General features: G+C 31.5%; 1 protein-coding gene across 1 annotated transcript in view; it reads left to right on the forward strand.

The window, feature by feature from the left end:
* LOC134246009 (receptor-type tyrosine-protein phosphatase alpha-like) overlaps positions 1–7,112 on the forward strand; it is a 32,968-nt gene extending 25,856 nt beyond the window's left edge. The window contains exons 17-27 of the mRNA XM_062728261.1: positions 242–370; positions 581–729; positions 1,157–1,292; positions 1,694–1,840; positions 2,567–2,654; positions 2,834–2,907; positions 3,184–3,318; positions 3,421–3,540; positions 5,613–5,761; positions 6,492–6,627; positions 6,839–7,112. Of these exons, the coding sequence (XP_062584245.1) occupies positions 242–370; positions 581–729; positions 1,157–1,292; positions 1,694–1,840; positions 2,567–2,654; positions 2,834–2,907; positions 3,184–3,318; positions 3,421–3,540; positions 5,613–5,761; positions 6,492–6,627; positions 6,839–6,928 (1,353 nt within the window). The 3' untranslated portion in view covers positions 6,929–7,112. The remainder of the gene's footprint in view (positions 1–241; positions 371–580; positions 730–1,156; positions 1,293–1,693; positions 1,841–2,566; positions 2,655–2,833; positions 2,908–3,183; positions 3,319–3,420; positions 3,541–5,612; positions 5,762–6,491; positions 6,628–6,838) is intronic.
* The last annotated feature ends 8,476 nt before the right edge of the window (positions 7,113–15,588 follow it).

The raw sequence follows: 15,588 nt of genomic DNA on the forward strand, positions 1-15,588 counted from the left end.
ACTCGTAAAAAGGTATAGAAGATAAAGTTCTGTTGTTAATTGTAATTGATGATTGAAATTCGTATTTTTCCACATAATGACAGAGAAGAAATGGAATTTTAAAAAGGCGCAAACTACCCCAAAACATATTATACATTTTCAGTATAACCTGGCTTTTAAATTTATTATTTGCAAATAAGTAAAAAAAAAAGTTTATGACAAGTAGTTCATGTTTTTTTTAGCATCTTATTAACTTTTGCAGGTCAAATGTATTCAATATTGGCCTGATTTACACAAATCGTCTACATCTGGTGTATTGTCTTTGAGTTTGGAGGAAGAGAAAATCTACGCATTTTATATCATTAGGAAAATAAAAATCACACATAAAGGGGTAATTTCTATTTTTAAACCTGATTACCGAGAAATTTAAAAAAAAATCAAAGAAAGTAAGCTTTAACAAAATTTAGAACTTATTCTCTCTTTACATTAAGGTCTGGAATATCATTTTAATTTGTTCTTTTATCCTAGTAGAATAAAAAATATCTCAGTAAATTAGTATAGGACGAACTGTATTTAGTTTAATTTTGTCTTTGTTCTTCAGTTAAAAGATAGCCGACTGATTACACAATACCACTATACTGCTTGGCCGGATCATGGGACTCCAGAACCGCTCTGTCTTGTAGTATTCCATGATCACGTGACTAGAACCAGGGAAAAGCAATATGGCGGTCCAACATTAGTGCACTGCAGGTCAGAAGTGTTAAATGTTTTTATATGAGAATTCTCAGGAATATGGTGATTATAAAAGTTCAATATTGCCATAGTTATGTTTTTCATGGTAGACACAGTTTCATTTTATCAGGTGTGTATTAAAAAAATACCATTCATACTATTGACAACCGGACAAATATAAATATTTCTAAAAACTACTAAGTGATCTCAAATTTTTTTTCAAAATTTTTAAGTTAAATTTTAATAAAAATGTTGGAATTTTTTTTTTCCATATTTAAATTCATGTCATTCCTACCTGCACATTTTCAACATGTTTCATAAAATTTCCATACATTTTAAATCTTTATTTCCACAACTCCGAAATTAATTTATAGTTATTGGCCTCATTGTGTAGATGCGTATCATTGAGACATTATTTTAAAACTTCAAAGTTCTTTGTCTCTAGTGCCGGTATTGGCAGGACTGGTACCTATATCGCTATAGACGCTTTACACCAGGAGGGCCAGAAACATGGCAGAGTCAACATCGCAGAATACGTGAAGACAATGAGAGAAAACAGGATGAATATGATCCAAACATATGTAACTATCAAATACATGTAATGTGTTGAAAACATAAACCATGAAATCAATCACTTTTGCAAATAGCATACTATTTTTTTTTCAAGGTAAAAACACCTGCTAAGGCACTTAAGCACGAAAAATAAAATGTCATATTCATGACTAGTCAATTCATCTTTCACGAAATTAAACGCTAACGAAACCAGTCTTAATTTCCTCGAAAATTTTACACAATGACTCTACGGTTTTGCCGTATTAATTATGTGTGATGCATGTTTTTGTATTCTTATTGGACAAAATATAACACAATATAAAATCAATGTTATTTTCTGTTATTTTTGTGACAAGTTCTTTTCAAGATTGAGCCGAATTACTTTTGAGTACATTGTATATATCTACCTAATTTAGTGTTTGCTTTTCAGGAACAATACAAAACAGTCTTTTTGGTTCTCAACGAAATGTTCAAAGCTCCATCACGTGTGTGTAGCAGAACAGAATTTGTCAAGAAGGCAGAATTATTGACCAGAGATAAACCAGCGAATGAGAGCGAACTTAGAAAGGAGTTTCAGGTACTCTGATTTTCGTAATCACAAAATACGTTTCAAGAGAATCTTTAAAGAACTTAATTTGAACTTATTCATTCATAATGACATTGTGCTAGACAAATTACAACCTCGGAAAGGGCCTCGAACTCAAATCTTATATCTCATTAAATTAACAAGATGTTGAAGCAGCTGGCCTTAAAATCAAGAGACAATTATTTTGTAGAAGCTGGCAAATATTAATTGTGCTAAATGTTTTAAATGGTCATCACTGTTACCTGCAAATTATCTTTCTCAGTTAAATAGAGCACAACAAACTCAAACACAAAAGAATTCAAATGAGTCTGAGAGGCGCAAAAAACAATAGGTTTCAAAGATGAACAAATGACGATAGTAATATATAGCTTAGAACAAGATTTTGGGTATATTGAAAACAAAAATTTGAGGCTGGTAAAAGCCCTGGTTTAAGTATACGATTAGCAATTATTTTGCATTTTACCTGAGACTTAGAAATATAGACAATTTTATTAAAAAAGAAGGATTTTGAGACATGGCTTTTTGAATTAAGAACCTGTATCTAGATTCATTTATGCCATAACAAAAATGAAAATATTCTGAATATTTTTGAGTACCTTATTTATGTCATTACTTCTCTAAAGTTAAAAAAAAATAATTTTTATGTTTAGTCTCTTATCTGCTTTAGACCTGAATTTTGGAAGGAATTTTAATAGTTATAAACGTGTTTATGTTTAGAATCTTTTAAAAGTCCGTCCATTGTACAGTGAAGCAGACTACAAAAATGCTTTAAAGCATGGAAATAGGAAATCGTCTGTTCTGCCACGTAAGTCATATGTGAACGGAGAAGTTAATATGGAAGAGGTCTGTGAATTTTCCTTAAAATGAAGACTAAGAAGAACCATTTATTTTTTTTAATGAGAGAGAAAATTAAAAAAAATAATGAAAAAAATATTTTTTTTATAAAAATGAATGCTTAATTCTACATAAGGTTTTAATTTACAGTTGACAAGTTCAGTCTTTTCCTGTCTTCAAATGTTCCAAAACGCGGCAACTATATCAATGCAATCACACTTCAGGTACGTATTATTAAATTTATCTATATCGATGGAGGAAGAAACTTCACTGGGCATCATGTACAGTAAGATATGTTGTTTGGTTCATAATTTTTAATTTGAAGCAGTGTCTTTGCAATGAAGGCCATACTATTAAAATCCCTTTAACAAGTTATCTTGACTATGAATATGTCTTTTTGAAAACTGTACATCTAAATAAGAAGAAACACGTTACCTTGTCAAATTAAAAAAAAATAATGTCTCGTTCTGCATTTAGAATTTTTTTTTTCATTTATTTAGTCCTACACTAACCAGAAAGCATTCATAGTAACTCACTACCCCACAGAGGAGGACGCTGTTGACTTCCTTCGCCTGCTCACTGACCATGAATCAGATATCGTGATTTGTATGGATCCTCTGACAGATATTGACTCGGTGAATATATCTTTTTCTTAGGAATAAGAAAAGTGGCTGTATTTCTAACAATTTTTATAGTTAATACTTTGACCTTTAGCTGAATTGATTTACGTACTTCAGAGTAAAGTATGGCTTCCAGACGCTCATCGTTCTAAGAACATACCGCCATTCACCGTACATTGTCAACAGGAACAACACACCAACATTAAGTGTACCACAGTCCACATTGTTAGCAATGGGGTAAGTATTATTGACTGAGTGCAAATGCATTTTTAAAGTTTGTTATACTGCATGGTTTCAACGATATATATTACATGTACGAGGGTTGTTCAGAAATTATTGAGACAATTTCATTTACTGCATAAAGGACGGAGATACTTTCATGAAAATTCATCAACATTTTATAGAGAACGAATAAAACACTTCTGCAAAATTTCTAATTCCTATGATAATAAGAAAAGTTTCGGTGAAATGATAAACATGCGTATGTCTATCGACCCGGAGCAGCATCGCTACGTCATTTAACGTCACGTCAGCCGGCGATGGTTTCGCATGTAAAACGATCGGGAAGCATGTATACTTTTTCTTCTTTGTAATTACATTTTACAGTACAAAAACCAAACAGTCTCTTTTATTAAAGTTCCTTAAAAATGTATGCTGTTGCTACCTGAGTGTAAAATTTTCATTTGTGGAAAAGGATGTATTAAAATCATGCAGTGCTGATTTGTGCAACGCAGGTCAACGATATTAGTACCGTAACTACGTTAATACCGTACGTAATAACTGATGGTCGTCCGGAGCTTTTGTTTTACTCTGGTTGAATTTTTAAAAAAATGTATAGCAATGAAATAACAAACCCTAACACATTTTTTTCTCGTTGTTATTGTATTAGCAGGTCGTTGAGTCTGCAAAAGATTTCTACATTGCGCTACACAAAATTTTAGGTATGTTTGCTGCTCCGCCCTTGACGTCAAAATCCATTTTTTTTGTTCTTAGCAGATTTCTCTACCGCGCTTAATTTTTTCATAATCTTCATATTCCTGATCAAAATTCTAACAAATTTGCACAACACGAATTTGAATGACAGCTGAAAAATTATAACATAAACAGAATTATTTTTTGCTCTTATTATGGGTCCACGAAGAGTTAGAAAGTTGGTGTTACATATTTTCAATATCTGATTTCGAGACTGCTCCGGGTACCCCTACTAATGACGCATTTATAGACCATTGTACATAAAATATTTAATATTTGTTAAAAATATTTTGCTTATATCAATTCTCAGTGTATGTCAAATGTATATGCAAATTTTCACCGAAAGACGTTCATTTGAAAGCAAAATATACACAGTGTCTCAATAATGTTCGAACAGCCCTCGTAAGAGAGAATCAAAATCAGGCACGTGAACAATTATTCTGTAATTGTTATTTAAGGACATACGCAACGTAGTTTGAGCCTTATTGTCTTTTTCCTTAGAGGTGAAGAGTTCCAATACTTAAAGGAAGTGTGTGCTACATTTTAATGTATACCATTGTTTTTTATCCTTGACTTCGAGGTTTGACCTATTTCTCAAAAAAATTAAACTTTCACTTGGTTAAAAAAAATTATTGAGAAAAGATGGGGCTTTAAATATTGAATATGAAACTCGACATTACCTGTGACAAGATTTTTCCAAACCTGCTTTGATTTTTGACCCCTTGGCCTTGACCTCTTGAAATGATTTTTAAACATTTTATCTGTGTTGCATCTCCCATCCACTAAAACATCGACCTCATTTTTTAAATTGACTTGCTTAATATATTAAATAGTTTCCTGGGAGAAAACACAACCCTACTCCATCTGATTTTCAACGCTTTTTCATATAAATTGTGGCAAAAACTTTAATTTTCTTTCTCATTTGAGCATTTGAGCATACTTAAATACTATTTGTAAATCATTTGAAAGGTTTTGTAAATGAGCACACGCGATTTTATCCAGGGAAAGGCACCTGATTACACCTCTTATGATTTTCAATGATCCATGTTTAATCTGTTTCCTGCTTAATCTGATTTAATTATTCTGTCATGTTGTAAATTTTGAATTTTCCGGGTGGCAGTAAATACAAAATTCACAACATGGTTGGCATGTTGTAAAATTTGTATTTACTGCCACCCGGTAAATACCGAAAAATCTAACTTTTTTCAGACGTTTTTACATTTTGATATATTACGTGCCAGGAACCGTTCATAAGAAAGTCGGGAAAGATATTTCGGGCTATGATTCAATGAGCTTTTGAGTTTTTATTAAGTTTTCTCTATATTTCATATGTTTAGATGAATGATGAAGCATCGTCTGTTGCAATTGTACAGCCTATGTATGGATTGAAGCCATCGGATCATTCAACAAGCGTATCACAGCTCCTTGGTTTAGTGTCTTTTATTTCAAACAATGAACCGGAGGGCCCCGTAACTATTGTTAGCAGGTAAAAGCGATTTGCATAAGAATGAATTTTCACAATAATTTCAATTAAAGAATGTTCTTAAAATTCATCGATACTCTGATAAGAGATAACTCTTTCAAGCTATGCTAATTTGTTTGCATTGAATTGTGTTCAAGGCCCTCTTCACATATTTGTATTGTTTATAGAATCATAACCGTCTAAATTATGTATGCCAGCATGATGAATTATGATGCTGAATTCCAAATTAAGCAATTTATTGACAAAATGGACAGGATCTTCAATATAGCGATCGAGAGCGATATCCAGCATGCGTGTCTTGGCGAAAGCCAGTTTTCCGAACATAGATGTCGACAAAACATTCATTTTTTTCAGAATTATGTTCCATTACATTATCTTACATTTGAAACGTACCAAAAAATTTTTATTATTTCTTTCCGATGTAGAGTCAATATTGTGTACACAATTAGTCCTAGTAAATTTATGTTATACTTTTATAATCGTTCTTGAGGCCGTTTGTTATTAGCATATTTCATTTAGATTAAAACACCTTTCCAACTTTGACCTAAATGTTTGTTTTATATAAAAATTGCTCTTTCACAGATTTTTCAGATAAGACATTGTTCGATATTCCCCTTTCTGATTATAGATCAAACTACAGATTATTTCCACTCTAAAGGAAGTGTTTAAAACTTAAAAGTCATGGACTCGCTACGCTTAATAACAATTGTATACAGTTATTGATTTTTAATAGGAACGGTGCGGATCTATGTGGAGTGTTCTGTGCTGTCTACAATATAATACAACAGTTACAAATGGACGGGGAGGTGGATATTTTCACAACGGTCAGACAACTACAAATAAGACGACCGGAACTATGTTCTTCAATGGTAATTCTAAGAACATGAAATAATAATTCCTGAAGTTGACTCTTTTTATTTTGCAAATGTATCAAACGTAAAGCAAATTATTTGGCAAAACAAAATATGGCAAAAATGTGTTAAGAGGATAAGATATTTAAACTTGAGTTGCTAAGGGATAAAACAATCCGTTAGTTTTTTTTTATATATAAAAAACTAATTTTATAAATTTGAATTGTAGGAGGAGTATGGATTGATATACAACTGTGTGTTGAATAATATCCGGGCTCTAGATGACTCTTCCGCTGAAAATATCTACTATAACCAATAAAAAAAACATCTAATGAATACAGAGGTGCACCTGTAAAATACGAACATAAATATAAAACAAAACAAAAGTAGAGACAAAAAATGTTTTAAATGTCATATTAATGTCAAAAATGTGTCCTAAATTTGACAATCAAAGAATCGTTCCCCTATTATTCAATAAAATTACAAGGATATTTGGTTTAAAATTTCTTTTTTTTCTGTAACATAACTTTTGCCTTTGGGAATTTTTCTTGGGTAAGAAATCGACAACGTCTAAAAATTTTACGTTACCTTCATAAAGAGACCTTGAAAACTATGAAGAATGTAGATGTTCTTAAAGATTTTATAATATCGGTAATGCCATGTCCCAAATTTTGTAAAGTCTTGCAGAAAATTACATTATATTTAATGATTGAGAACCAAAAAGTATTCTATTTATTTATGTAAGTTCTATTCGAAAATAGTTTTAAAATGTACACCAAATCATTCATCCGTTTTTTGTTTAATTTTGACAGTTTCTTTTTGCTCTTTCTTATATAGTTAACATTAAAAAGTACAGTGATGTGAATTATTAAAGTGCAAATTCTTTTGGTTTTTCTTTCAATTACAAATTTATACTAATAAATATATTTAAAGTAGTGAAGACCATTGTAATTCTTGTCATGAAACGGTCTACTGCCAATAGTGAAATCTTCAAAATTAGAGACGCGTTTGGTCGTCGTGATGAGCGATGTGGGCAATACAAATCATGCCAATCTCAATCCAATTATAAAAGTTTAATACATTTTTCATTCCGTTAAAGAATAGCAGAACTAAAAGACATATGTAAGAGAGGTAAACGCTAAAATTTGTCATCCATGAATAATGATTACCCATGACTAGTGATATAAGTTCATAATCAGACATTCCCAGCTAGGGCATAATCATGTTTATTCATATCATGGTCATGGGGGTAGAGGTGGGCTATAATAAGATATAACGGTTTGAACGACATGTAGAATATCTTTTAAAACATTCTTCTCAACAACAGCATGGCTTTCATAAGTCATATTTTTCAGCAAGCGTAGATTCAAGTTTGCTTAAATCAAACCCCAAGTACTAACCTGGATAACAATTGGAAATTGAAGTTTCAATCCCTTATGTATATTTTCTTTTTCTCTATCTAGTCGTGCATTCATCAACAGATATAAACAACACAGTCTTTAAATGATTACTGATTTTAAACATTTGAACCCATAAGTACCTATCTATACATTATAATAAATACAAATGACGTTACCCTGGAGGAAATAGTTTGAATTTATTTTCTACCTTTCATATCATATATGCAATGTTCGTTTCCTTTTTTAAAACAAATTGTCAGCAATTTCAATGCTTCCATTCGCAATTAAAACCTTATATAAAAAATGTGTTTACATGTGTATGTAACAATTTGAAAGTCAAAGAATTTACAAAATTGTAGAAATAAAGGCGAGCAAAAGTTCAGGCATGGATTCGGATAAGTAGAAATCAACATTTCTGATGTCCTCTTTGACTGATATTAAGAGATCCTTCTCTGGATTTGAAATTATGTAGAGATGCATGTGGTATGTACAAATCGTCATCGAAGACTGAGAAATAATCAATATTATACAAAGGCTTTCTAAAAAGGACGAAGTCTCTCCAATCCTTGAACTGTCTATAGTCTTTCTGCTGGATTTCTGGATTATCATTTCTGTTTTAAAAACAAACGGATTTATGCATGTCAATTGACATTATTTTTTTAGTTTTAGATCTCTTACAATTGCTTTTGTAGAAAAATGTAACTCTGCCGAATTGTGACTGATAACATCGTCAGTAACACAACATGGTCAGGGATTATTGGAAGATAATAAACCTTTTCTGAGCTTTTATAACATCAGAATTTTTTGGCAATTTGTAATATTATGAGGTCAATCTCTATTCTCATTATATATATTAAATGAATTGGAAAAAACATAATACTCACGAATTCTTGCATCATCTGGCTATTATTCCCGTGACCATAATTACTGCTTCATCGCCAAAAAATGCAGCCTAGGCCCCAAGAATCGAATGAGTGCGTGACAACTTCGAATGTGTAGACTCTGTAGAATCTTTAGTGTGGATTGGGGTGTGCGTGTCCATTTGTTCACTAGATGTTTCCGTGTCTGCCGCTATTGTTGCTGGAGTTGCAGTTGGTTTGGGTTTCGATGATAGTATCATTTTGTTATCGGGTCGGTTGTGGTTTGTGATGTTACATGTGAAGTTAGGGTTAAAGTTGTATCTTGTTTGGCTGTTGATGTCGGTTGAGTTATTGTTAAGGTAGTGGAATAAGAGGACGCTATTAAATAAACCTTATTTTTATCGGAAATTATTTTTGGTACTTAATTTAATTTATCAGATAGAAAACAAATGCACAAATAATACACCAAAAATTACAAATGTTTTTTTTTAATCTATTAGACTAATGCAAAAGGAGGATAAACTGTTGTGCAGGTTTGTTTATCAAACTAGCGAAAGAGAAGGAAGGGATGTTTTTGGGATCGCTAGTCTCATATTTTTTTCATTTGTTAGTTGTTCCCAGTATATACACTAAAGTAACTAAGTAACTACTTTCAACTGTATTGATTTTTTTTTTGTTATTTCTAAATATTTCCTCACTTTTGAAGTGGGTAGCGGCATTTCTATGCATGTCAGATTTCACTGCTCTATACTGAAAATACTTAAATGATGTTTATATAATTACTAAAAACAATCATTGAAGCCATTCAGCAAAAAATAAAAAAAAAACAGTCCTGTGACTGCTTGCTTATTGATCACTAATTAGTGGTTTTACTGTATATTTATAGCTACATGTAAAGACAATAATGGTATATTACAGTTGTATATAATAAAGACATACTTATTTCTGTTTGCATATTTCAGCTATTTTTGTTTTTGATATTAATAATATGTACTTTGAAATAAGAAATAATATACATCCGAGTACCTTTTTTTAGCATTCGATACTTTGACGTTGGATCCAGTATCCGGTTAAGTTGACTTCTCCAGAAAATATATTTAATGTATCATAAAAAGGTTATTTGAAGTCCTTGATTCATTTATTGAAAATCGGATAAATTGTAAAGGTATTTTTGCTAAATAAACATCATGTTATTTCTTTTTCACTTACACAATTTGTAGAAAATTCTGCCAAGAGAGACAGTTTTCAGGGGAATGGTGGAGACAATCTCCAGAAAAGAAATCTTCACTGATATTGGGATTTCCACAAATGACACATGCATTTACCAATGTTTTACAATCCCAAAAGACAAATTTACCACAGGAATAAAAAAATGTTTTGCGTTCAAGGATTTTACATGGCAGAAGCTATACGTATATGAAAAAAAATATTTCATTTATTTTGGACATAGTGACACCTGTCATCAGCATAAAAGATTTGTGATTTGTTCTACCTCGGTAATACGTGCTTTGAGTCAAAACATTTTTTCGAATCACAGGCATAATTATTGTAAATCTGTGTAAGGTCTTCTATGTATGTTACATTCTTATTTAATTTGCTGTTTAATCAGACTTTGTTTCATTGGTACTGAGTCAACTTATACAGAAAAAACAAAAAGCAGTAATTGTGATGTTTATTGTCTTCTATTACCCATGAGTACTCATTTTTGTGTGAAATTTTATAATTATCCATTTCTTGTCCCAATAAACCATATCTTACAAGATTGCATAATAAATTTAGTGTATAATTGCAACTTGCATTTCAATGTCAACATTTTATACATTACAAAAAAAAGTTAGAATATTCATATTGCTATTGACTTCATCTATTCTCATGGCTCCTCCTCAAAGGGGAGACAAATTCTTTATTCTTTTTCTTTGGCATCAATACTACATATACAATCCATCAAAATATTTATCACCCCCCCCCCATTATAAGATAGAGTATGCTTCAAACACGTGTCATTAAAGTTTTGCACATAAGAACTTGCAGTCATGCTTCCGCCTATCAGTACTCTCAGTACTTTGATTTTGTTATAGTGCTCCATGTACATGGCATTGCGTAATAATGGCATCATTTGGTCCCACGTGTTATTGCTTTTAAATATTTATTATTATTAATTTTATTGAATATGTCTTCATGTGCATAATAATTGCATAAATAAAGACCTTGACCGCAAGCCATTTGGTGCCACATCTACTTGAGATCAAATGTTTAGTATTAATAAATTCTATCAAATATGTCCTTCTACTTAGAGTTACCCTTCATTGTATTTGTTTTAAATTGTTTGTTTCATACACGATCGTCGTATACGACCTTGTACTGTCAACCCCGACACACAGATAGTGGCGAAACGCAAAGTTTTGGATCGTTATCAAGTTTTTATTAAATAATATTATTAGAAGTACCGTTTTGTGTTTTTCCACCCGTTGTTATCTTCTGAATTGCAGGTAAAAATACTGAATATATTTTTCCTTGGTCTCATTTACTGAGATGATATACGTACATTCTGAAAACCCGAATGTACTTTCAATTGCTTCTCTCTTAATTTTATTGATGACATCTTTACTCTGGGAAATTTTATACAGCGATACATGAATAACATTATCTGATATTTGACATTGTGGTTGGTGCAAATAAGCAATAGAAAACTCGGACTCTGTTTAATATCTTTTACTTTTTATTTGTATCAATATATTGGTTAAAAAAATGAAATACATATTAAATAAATAATTTTTATGTGTTTGCAACTTTGGTGTTAAAAAAAGTATTGTCTGCTAAAGGACATACATGTATGAAACTACTGATATTGATTTATGAAATTATATCTATCATCATGCAAATTTTCTGCAAAAAAACGCTATCTCTTTCAAAAATATGACACGATGTGTAATTTTATATCTTTTGTTTTAATGAAAAAGCATAAAGAAATCCTATAAAATTTCCCTTTTTTTAAACAAAATAGCAGATTAATTTTAAATAATTTAAAATTATTTACCAGAAACTGTTATACTGTATTTCTCACAGATGATTTTAAATATTTAACAAAAAATAGCAGATTTGAATGTAAAACTTATATATACAGGAAGCCTTTACACGTCATGTATTTCTCACATCTTATTTTATGTATCCAGTTCCTTGTAGACTATTAAGATGTATAGCATTATTATAGGCGTCCTAAGAAAATTGAAGGCGGGGGGCTTTACCAACAAGGAAAGGTAAAACCCAATTCTTAATGTTTATATAATGTCTATCTTTGCCAAAGGGGGGGGGGGTAGACCCCGGTTCCGACGCCTATGATTATAACTCATTCCTTCGATGTAAGGCATGTGATAAATAGTATGATGATAATAGTAGTGTTAACAAATTAGGTATGTCATGGGCCGCAGTTTAATTCATTACAATATTAATGTGTTCTGTCCAAATACTGTTAGCAAGATAGTATAAAAAATGCTTAACTGTTCGATATTGCTGAAAAGGTGGTTAATAAATTTTGGATGGTTCGTCAAGCCATTTGCTATTCCTTTCGTAATAACTGAATAATGTCCCTCTTTCGATTACCTATTGGCGGCCATTTTTCTTTTAACTTGTTATGTTAATTTTAAACCAAACTGAACCTCTGATTACTAGTAGTACACATAACAATTTTCAGAGAAAGATAAATATACAGTTTCTGATTGCATAAATTTAAACACATGTAGAAGTATAATTGCAGAAAGCAAAACAATCATTATAATTACAAACAAAATCAAATCAAAAACAAAGCATAAAAAATACAAACATGAATCAAGGTAGGTATAATTATCTTAAATGAATGATGTCTATATATTTTACTATTTACATTAGGAAAAAAAAATTCCCATTACAGACACGAAAACTTTTTTTATAATGCATTCATTCTGCCGTCTTTAAATTATTGTTTAAGAGTTAATAATTTACAAAAAAAGAGCAGCAAAAATTTATTAGATGTGGCACTAGATGCTATTTACCACCATTATTTGTGAAACTTGGTTGGCCGACTCTATATGAATTGATAGATTTTCACAAATATATATGTATACTACTTTACAAAACACTGCATGATATGAAACCTGATTACCTGAGAGATTCCTTTGAATTCATTTCTTTCAATAATTAAATTATACATTTTGAATCCAATTATGACCTCAGTTTACCAAAGTAACGAACAAATCTGTTTAATTTTTTTTTAACAATATTTATGCGATCATTTATGGAACAAATTACCTTTACAACTTTGTTTTTCCCCAACTGCACAGTCCTTTCCTAAAATTATAGAAAGATTTTCTACCAATGGACGCAACATTTCTTGTAACTTGTCTCTATGTTTTGATAATTAATGAATACTTTTTTTCAAATGTATTTCACTTATGTAATATACCGCTGTACTGTTGTATTCATAATTGTACTATCCATGTATAAGGGCCCTGAGAAAGACTAGTGCTTGAACTAATCAGGTTATCCTCTTTAAATAAAGTATTATTATTATCATTATCATTATTAAATCCAAAAACGAGTGAGCCATTTAAAAGGTAAATTTGACTTTTAAAAACGCAAAAGACACAATAACGTATATTGTATTTGAAGTAATATGTCCCTTTACTCGGGTCCCTAAATTAGAAGCCTATTTTTCCTAATATAATTTTGTGATTTTACAAAAAGAATTCTGAACATTAAAATTAATCAATCTCTAATGACCCCCCCCAAAATGAACTACCTTTTATTTACATAGATGGATAAATGTCAACTTCCTTTATTTATACATGCAGCTAAATATCTTTCACACCTGCATATGGGGTTTATATATCTCAGTTGATTCGATACACAAGAGCATGTTCTATGTATGTGTATATAGAATTTCAAAAATAAGGAAAATTTTTGACAAACAACATGATGAAACTAAAATAATAGAAAATCCCGTTTTTTTCCAAATTATGATATGGCACACTCAGCAGGTGTGCCTGATTGGCAGTTGATGGTCACTCCTCCGTGTCACCTGATCCCACCTCTGATGTTTTTTTGAGGGTCTTTGTTTGCTCTGCACCTATTCTGTTTCGCTTAATTTCCTGTTCACCATCTCCATATATTTCGATTAAATGCAATATGCAAAAAAATGTTTATACAGTAGAATTTGAATACTTACAATTCAGCAGAACTATGAACAAAGTTAATGATTATTATAATATTCCGAAGTACAGTAAGCATTAAACCAAGAAATATATATAAAGTTTGCAGTATTGTTATCCCCCCTTTTTTTATAGGAAGGTCATTTTTGTCCCTCATATTTTGTTTAATTTGACGGTGATCTGTCTTTCTCCCCTAAAACGATCCAATGCGTTCTTAAAATTGATAGCAATGGATTCATTGGAAGAACTTCTGCATTCTGCTTGCCGATGATCAAAATCACCTCCATATATCATTCCGACTGCATATAGTTTACCTCTATCTCTCGTCAAAACAACTGCCCCACTGTCTCCATTATCAGAAAATTTCTCTTGGTCACCGACTGTGCGTTTTTGAATAATAATCATTACTTTTTCACCGAACATCTGAAAATTATCTATTTTCTCGATGGTTCCGATAGTTTTTCCTGTTGCTGCTCCAAATTTAAACACTTGTCTGTGATTTAGAAAGGCATCTTCGAGATCTTTTTCAAGCAATGTTTCGTTTAATATGTGCTTATTGAGTTTTTCAAGAACAGATGCGTGGAGTTGAATAACAGCTATATCGTGCAGGTTTCTTCGTGGATGTGAATTCTTGTTTGGCCAAATGCAGCTTCCTATTTCATCGCACTGATTTTCTGTGAAAGCAAATTCTTCTTGCATGAAGATGTGTCCAGAGGTTAATGCAATGGTCTGTGAAGAGTTTAGGTTTTCCGGTATTTTCCCTGCCATTTCAGCTGAATTTAGGTTTTCTGGTATTTTCCCTCCCATTTCGGCAAAGACACCTATCGTTCCTTGCATATTTCTGGCACTGTTCACAATATAACCACCACATTTGATAGAACAGTGGGGATTATACGATGAATCCGTTAAGGTATGTAACAAAACTTTCCCTTTGAAGTTATCTTTTACTGAATCTTTTAATTCTTCAAGTTTCGACTCGTTCTCCTTGGCATTTTCATTTACGAAAATACATAAAGTCTTTCCTCTAAGCCTGTAGCCTTTAACGCCAAGAGTACGGCCACTGAAATTGAAAGCGAGTACTATATGGTCATATTTCTACAATGTTTTGTTTTATCAATACTTTTGATCAAAATGTTTGAGATATGCATCAACAGATACAGGATTTTGTCTTATGCATGTTCAAGAGACCTATTGGTCTGGTAGTCGCTCCAGTTTTCTGGATTTCTTTTGCTATATCAATTTTATACAAATATGGAACTGGCCATGGCGTTAAAACAATTTTGAAAAGTACAGTCAGAGGTAAACTAACTGCTCAGGGAGAAAACGGAATTTCCTATTAATTAGTCGCATACGCTTGGAGAACTATGCTTTGAACAGGAAGAATAAAAGCTCGATAGTACAATTCAGTAAAGAAATTAAAACATAACAATTTAGAATAAAAACCCTAATCAATATTACGATCAGAAAATAAGCTTTACCAGGTATTTACTAAGAACGACTACATTACAAATGCTGACCTAAGGGAGCTGATTGAGC

The sequence above is a fragment of the Saccostrea cucullata genome, unplaced genomic scaffold (assembly GCF_032062105.1).
Source record: "Saccostrea cucullata isolate Sc308-1 unplaced genomic scaffold, CSIRO_AGI_Scuc_v1 ctg2481, whole genome shotgun sequence".
In the NCBI taxonomy this organism is placed as follows: Eukaryota; Metazoa; Mollusca; class Bivalvia; order Ostreida; family Ostreidae; genus Saccostrea; species Saccostrea cuccullata.